This window comes from Octodon degus, unplaced genomic scaffold, assembly GCF_000260255.1.
Source record: "Octodon degus isolate 3935 unplaced genomic scaffold, OctDeg1.0 scaffold00046, whole genome shotgun sequence".
NCBI classification, from domain to species: domain Eukaryota; kingdom Metazoa; phylum Chordata; class Mammalia; order Rodentia; family Octodontidae; genus Octodon; species Octodon degus.
The window spans coordinates 7449410-7456803 of record NW_004524622.1 but is presented as its reverse complement, the minus strand read 5'-3'; the positions used below and the strand labels follow the sequence as shown (position 1 = coordinate 7456803).

General features: G+C 42.4%; 1 protein-coding gene across 2 annotated transcripts in view; it reads left to right on the top strand.

Moving 5' to 3' along the window:
• The window catches only part of Slc25a16 (solute carrier family 25 member 16), a 32503-nt gene that overhangs the window by 14042 nt on the left and 11067 nt on the right, over window positions 1-7394 (top strand). For both annotated transcript variants that reach the window (XR_002821303.1, XM_023716189.1), the window contains exons 3-6: window positions 266-399; window positions 1508-1571; window positions 2995-3116; window positions 3353-3419. Coding sequence is in view for 1 of the 2 variants with exons in the window: in XM_023716189.1 (XP_023571957.1) it covers window positions 266-399; window positions 1508-1571; window positions 2995-3116; window positions 3353-3419 (387 nt within the window). In the remaining variant the exon portion in view is untranslated. The remainder of the gene's footprint in view (window positions 1-265; window positions 400-1507; window positions 1572-2994; window positions 3117-3352; window positions 3420-7394) is intronic.

The following is a 7394-nucleotide window of genomic DNA, read 5'->3' as shown; positions in this document are numbered from 1 at the left end:
TGCTGGGGGATTGAACCGCAGTCCCTGTGCTTTGCCAAGCTTGTTCCAAGTAGGTGCTTTAGACCACTGAGCCATCTCTCCAGCCCCCCATGTGTTCTTTTTCAAGCAAAATTCTAGCATGACTAATGGCATAGTAATTTTTATCAGTGATTGTCCTGGAAATTTAAATTTGAGTAGTTTCTCTGTTTTGTTTGTTTGTTTGTTTGTTTTTTTTCAGTTTCTCTGTTTTAATGGTGTTTTTCTTCTAAAATCTTTCTACAAATAGGAGTATTTTCTGCATTGTGTGCTGTTCCCCGAAAAGAAGGATACCTTGGACTGTATAAAGGAAATGGTGCCATGATGATTCGAATCTTTCCCTATGGTGCAATCCAGTTTATGGCATTTGAACAGTATAAAATGGTAGCTAAATTTACCTCATTTCTGTTTATACTTAAATATCATGCTTACTTGACCAAGAATCTTTTTCTTTGAATTTTTTTTCTCTTTTATGGGATGTGGCTAACAATTTGGTTTAATTTATTCATTTATTTATTTGGTGGTGCCAGTGATGGAACTCAAATTCTTGCACATGTGTGTGCTTTGAGCTAGTTACAGTGCCTTTGCCTGGGTATGGTGGTGCACACCTGCAGTTCCAGCACTCAGGCCAAGGTAGGAGGATCACTGGGAGCTTGAGCCCATTGTCAGCTGCTTAGTGAGTTCAAGGCCTCCCAAGTACTGGAATTGTTACACTTTAAAGAATATTTTGTCTTGGGGCCAGGGAGATGGCTCAGTAGAATAAGCACTTGCCTGGCAAGGACAAGGACCTGAGTTCAATCCCCGGTTCCGCAAAAAAAAAATAATATTTTGTCTTGTTCCATGTATGGTGCTTGGGATGGAAGCCAGGGCCTCCTGCATGCTAGGCCCCCAGTCTGCTACCACTGACTGCTGAGTGACTTTCCCTGTGCACACAAACAGTATTTTGGAATGAAAGTAGGCAGCAGAGTTGGAAACTGCATGTCAGCCTGGTTGGCAGAGTTGATGCCATCAGTGTGATCAGAGTTCATTGTTGGTAGTAGCTTTTTACTCTTGCTACCCCTTTCACAGTTTTAATGGTAGTAGGATATAGTGTGGTGATTATAAGATCTAAGCTAGATTGTATTTGCAAAATTGCAAACACTTAGGGACTGAGTATGGTGGTGCATGCACATCTGCAATCCCAGCACTTTGGAGGTGAAGCAGGTGGATCCGTGGGAGTTCAAGGCCAGCCTGGACTACATGGTGAGACTCAATCTCAGAAAAAGAGCAAAAATTTAAAAAGAAGCTATAAAAGAATTACCTCCTATTAAAAAAAAAAAAAAAGAAATACCTCTTTCTGGTGTGATATTATCCAACTTGGTGTAATTATGCTCATTTTAGTCACATGTATTATTACATTTTATTGCATCTGTACTTTTTGAAATATTGATTCTAAGTGAAATAGGCAGTGTTTAAAACATGTCTCATTTAATTTGACATTTTTGATTTCTAGTTGATTACCACAAAGCTGGGAATTTCTGGTCATGTGCACAGATTAATGGCTGGTTCCTTGGCAGGTAAGAGGAGTATTATGTTTCTTTCTTTTTTTTTTTTAATTTTTTGAGGTACTGGGGGTTAACTTAGACCTTGCACTTGCCAGACAGGCGCTTATGCTACTGAGCTATCCCCTCAGCCTATATTTCTTTTCTTTTCCTGTGGTACTGGGGATTGAATTTAGGACCCTGCGCCTGCCCTACCTATATTTCTTTTCTTTTCTTTTCTTTTCTTTTCTTTTCTTTTCTTTTCTTTTCTTTCTTTCTTTCTTTCTTTTTTTTGGTATTTTGGGACAAGGTCTACAGTCTGCAGGGTCTCACTACATAGATCAAGCTTGTAGTGATTCTCCTGTTTTCAGCCTCCCAAGCGCTGGGATTACAGGTGCATGCCACCACGCCTAGTCTCAATCACTGTCTCAGTGTGCCCCGGGGGCGGGATTGGCAGGACACACCAGGGATCGAACCCCAGCTGCTGCACTCTGCCTAAGCAGGCGCTTTAGTCCACTGAGCTATCTGGCCAGCTGTAGTTTTGTTTTTTTGAGATAGGGTCTTGCTGTAAAGTTCAGGGTGCCCCTGAACTAACTGTGTGGCCTGAAACTTGTGTCAGTCCTCCTTCCTTAGCCTTCCAGGTGCTGGAGTGACTGGTGTGCACCATTTTTTTTTTTGGCGGAACTGGGGATTGAATTCAGGCCCTTGAACTTTCCAGGGAAGCGCTTACTCTACTGAGCCATCTCCCCGGCCCAGGTGTGTGCCACTGTGCCCAGCTTGTTTGTTATGTTTGCTGTGTAGGTCAGGCTGGACTAGAACTCACTATGTAGGCCTCATTAAGTCTCAGCGATCCTCCTATTTTAGCCTCCTGAGTGCTTCAGGGATCCTCTTGCCTCAGTGCCCTGCTTTATTTGTTTTTCATAATTGCTATATATATTTTTTATTATGTACCTTTTTTTGTATTGGAGATCGAACTCGGGACCTTGCCCCTGCCAGGCAGGTGCTTATGCCTCTTGAGTTATATCTCTGGCCCCGTAATCACTGTATTTTGAGAGTGCTATTAACATTAGAGGATATATATGTACTGTCTATTTGTTTATGCATAGATATATACATATATATATATATATATATATATATCAATAAGATTTTTCTGAGCTGGGCATAGCGGTACACAGTGGGTGGCTGAGACAGGAGAATCACAAGTTGAAGCCCAACTCAGGCAGTTGAGTAAGACCCTGTCTTTGCTTGTTTTTTGATTTTTTTTTTTTTTTTTTTTGGAACCGGGGATTGAACTCAGGCTCTTGCGCTCGCCAGAGAAGCACTTATTCCACTGAGCCATCTCCCCAGCCCCAAGACCCTGTCTTAAAATAAAAAAACACTAAAAACATGGGCTGAGGCTAGGGCAATGAAAAAACCCTGCCACTCTCCTGTCACGCACGTGTGGCTCTCTTTGCAGGCATGACGGCAGTTATCTGTACCTACCCTCTTGATGTGGTCAGGGTGCGCCTAGCATTCCAGGTGAAAGGGGAGCACACCTACACAGGAATTATTCATGCCTTCAAAACCATTTATGCAAAGGTAGTCTATACTTACTTTTCTCATATGTAACATGTCCTTTTTATTTAGGAAGATATTTTTAATGATCTCTATTATTTATAATATTGACAATAATAGTCATTATGAAAGCTCATTTTGTGCTTCAGGAGGGATCGCAAGAATGTTTTTGTTGCCAAAAAAAATGTTTTTATTGTTTTACATGCTTTTTGTCTTTATGCATAATCTAATTGCACTCCCAATTTTCCTTCACTCAAAAGGAAGGCGGTTTCCTTGGATTTTACAGAGGCCTGATGCCAACTATATTAGGAATGGCTCCATATGCAGGTATGTTACTTGTGTATTTAGATTACGGACCATTTTTTTAAGGTGGTAACATGAAAAGATGCTGTCTGAAAAGACCCTTCACTTAAATGAAGATAAAATTATGATCCATACATGGTCATGTAGCAAGAGCTTATGTACAAAGGTGGCTCCCTACAGGAGGACAGGAAGTGCACGTTTGTGTCTGAGCCAGCTGTGGTCTTAGTAACTTGTACTTGTTTCAGATTGTTCTTAAGAGTTCTGTTTTTATGAGTATGTTATGAGCAGTCAGACTTGAACCATATTTTTTCTCTAATGGTGAGTGATGAATACTTATGGGAAATTTAGAAAACAGAAAAGTAGAAAGAAGAAATATATTTATAGTCCTCAATTTCCACTGCTGCTGTTACATTATGTTACCTAACATAATGTTGGGTTTGTTAACTGCTTTCTGAGTTTTAAGTCATTGTAGATTTTCATGTAGTTGTAAGAAAATATGGAGAGATTGTGTGAACTTGTTGCCTAGTTTCTCCTATTGGTGGTGTCTTTTTTGCGACAGGGTTTCACTATGCAGTTCAGGCTGGTCTTTTTTTTTTTTTTCCAGGCTGGTCTTGAACTTTTTAGTCTAAGCTGGCCAGCCCGGACAGCCCTAGCCTCCCAGAGTGCAGGGATTTCAGGACTGCCATACTCAGTTCCAAGGCTAGCACTTTAAAAAAGTACAAATAATAAAAATGCCCATGAGTATTACTTTTTCTGTTTTGTTTTTCTTGGGAGATGATTCAAGGAATTGAAGCAAGGGTGTGTGGGTTTGCGCAAGACAAGTGCTGTACTGCTGAGCTACCACTCTAGCTTGGTATTGGCTGGTTTGTAAATTTTTGTGAATTGTGTTAGGCATATGAAGTAACTCTTTTCCTCAGGGTGGTGTTAAGGATCAAACCTCTGATTTAGCAGGCAAATGCTTTACTACTGAGTTATCAGAAAATAATTTACAAGGTTGCCTCCACTTCCTTTTCTGGGAAGTATCCGCTTATGTGTTTGAACTACTTTCTTTCTTTTCTTTATTATTATTTTTTAAATGTATTTAGCACACTGGGATCTACAATCAGACTTGTAGTGATCCCCGTTTTCAGCCTCCCATGTGCTGGAGTTACAGGTGCATGTGACCATACCCAGTCTCAATTGCTGACTTAGCATGCTCCAGGGGTGAGGCTGGCACAGCAAGCTGGGGATTGCACCCTAGTCCCTTGTCTACCTAAGCAGGCACTTTAATCCACTGAGCTATCTGGCAGGCTCCTACTTTCCTATTGAGATGGATTTTTCTTATTATGTATTTCTTTTGTCTGTCTGTCTGTCTGTCTGTCTGTCTGTCTGTCTGTCTATCTATCTATCTATCTATCTATCTATCTATCATGGCCAGCTCAGCTGTTGGGGTTTTTTTGTTTTGTTTTGTTTTGTTTTTTTGTGGAACTGGGGATTGAACTCAGGCCCTTGTGTTTGCCAGGTAAGTGCTTATTCTACTGAGCTATCTCCCTGCCCCTGTTGTGAGGGATTGAACTGAAGTCTCTGTGCACTTGCCTAAGTTTGCCTAAGCAAGCACTTTAGACCACTGAGCTATCTCACTGGCCCTCTTCTTTTTTTTTTTTTTTTTTTTTTGGTAGAACAGGGGATTGAACTCAGGCCCTTGCGCTTGCTAGGGAAGCACTTATTCCACTGAGCCATCTCTCCTGCCCCTTGTTCTTTTTTTTTTTTTTTTTTTTTTTAATGTATTTGGTACAGGGTCTTACTACACAGCTCAGACTCGTATCCTTCTCCAGTTATCCCAGCCTCCTCAGCACTGGGATTACAGGTGTGTGCCACCACACCATGTTTCAGTGGCCTGCACAGCGCACCTAGGGGCAGGGCTGGTGCGGCGTGAATGTGTTTGGGGTATCAAACACCGGGCCCTGGGCTTGCCTAAGCAGGCACTTCCTCTGCTGATCTATCTCACCTATGTGTTCTTGGACTGTTTGTTTGTTGGCTTGAGACAGCATCTTGTTACATACTCCAGGGTGAACTCACTATGTAGCCCAGGCTGGCCTTGAGCCCTAAGCAGTCTTGTTGCTTCAGCCTCCCATGTGCTGGGATTGTAGGGGTGCACCACCCTTCTAGCTGGCTCTTTCATTTCTCTTTTTTAAAATTTATTTATTTTAATTTATTTGTCTGTGTGTGTGTGTGTGTGTGTGTGTGTGGCCAGCTCAGCCCACCAGAGGGCAGGGCTGGCTGGCATGTGGTGCTGGGGGATTGAACCGCGGTCCCTGTGCTTTGCTAAACTTGTTGTAAGTAGGTGCTTTAGACCACTGAGCCATCTCACCAGCCCTCTTTCATTTCTCATACTGTTGTTTGTGGGGTTCTAGTTGTGGTTTAGCAGTGCTGGGAGTTGAGCCAAGATTTTACTCCTGCTAGGCAGTTGTGCTATCCCTGAGTCATGTCCCAAGACATTTTCATGGAGCATTTCAGTGAACAGAAAGTCTGAGGGGCCTCCACCCCCAACAGCATGAGTCCGACTTTGACGCCCTGTGCCAGGGCTTGTCATCACCTGACCTGGCTATAGACATCGTTAGGTATGAAAAGGCGTCCTTGTGGGTTTGAGTTAAGTCATATTTCACTGCAGGAGCACAGCACAATGTATTTATCCCTTCTAGTGATAGGTGTACATTTTCCAAATTAGGTGAAAGTCTCCACAGATACACTTTTTTTTTTTTTTTTTTTGGCGGAACCCGGGATTGAACTCAGACTCTTGTACTTGCCAGGGAAGCACTTATTCTACTGAGCCATCTCCCAAGCCCCCAGATACACATTTTAAATATATTTTGCCCCTATTCTTTTTTTTTTTTTTTTCCGGAACTGGGGATTGAACTCAGGCCCTTGCGCTTGCCAGGGAAGCACTTATTCCACTGAGCCATCTCCCCAGCCCTTTAAATATATTTTGGACAAATACTTAAGAGTAGAACTGGGGCGGGGGAGATGGCTCAGTGAATAAGTGCTTCCCTGGCAAACGCAAGGGCCTGAGTTCAATCCCCAGTTCCGCCAAGCAAACAAACAAACAAAAAGAGTAGAACTGCTGGGTTGTGGAATAAGGATATGTTTAAGTGTATAGGAAGCTGTTCAAATAATTCTCCTTGTGTCCAGCTTGCCTGTGGTATATGAGAAATACAGCATTCCACACTTCTTCAATGTTTGCTGTTACTGTTACCTTCTCTTTTTCCTTGGTAGCGTGGTCCTGGGGATTGAATCCAGGCCCTTTGTACTAAACTGCATCTCTGGTCCTTTTTATTTTTATTTTTTATTTAGAGACAGACAGACAGGTCCTCGCTAAGTTTTCCAGTTGCCCAAAGTAGGGTTGAACTTGTGATCCTCCTGCCTTAGCCTCCTGAGTGCTGGGATTACAGGCTGCACCACGATGATCAGCTGTTATTAAACCCCTTGCTGTGGTTCAGCAATTTAAGTTTTAATGTAATTGAATTTATATTTCTTTATTTAGGCAGAACCGGGGATTGAACTCAAGCCCTTGTGCTTGCCAGGCAAGCACTTATTCTACTGAGCTATCTCCCTGGCCCCAAAAAGGGCAGGTCTGGTAATGCAGGTGGAGCTGGGGATTGAACCACAGTATCCTGCTCCTGACTACCTTTGTATGAGCAGGCACTTAAACAACTGAGCTAAGGGCAGGACCCCCTTCCTCATGTATTTTGAAACAGGGTCTCACTATAGCCCAGGCTGGCCTTGAACTCATGCAGCCTGAATGCTGGAATTACAATGTTTCTGCATCCCTACTTCCCCTACCCTTTTATAAATGTACACATTTATTCCCTCACTTCTTTCCTCCTTCCTTTCCTCTCTTCCTGTTTTTTATCCCCCTCCATAATGTGAACTGAACCAGGGCCTTGGCACTGAGCCACATTCCTAGCCCTTTCTAAGTTTTTTTTTTTTTTTTTTAATTTTATTTATTTATTTGTGTGTGTG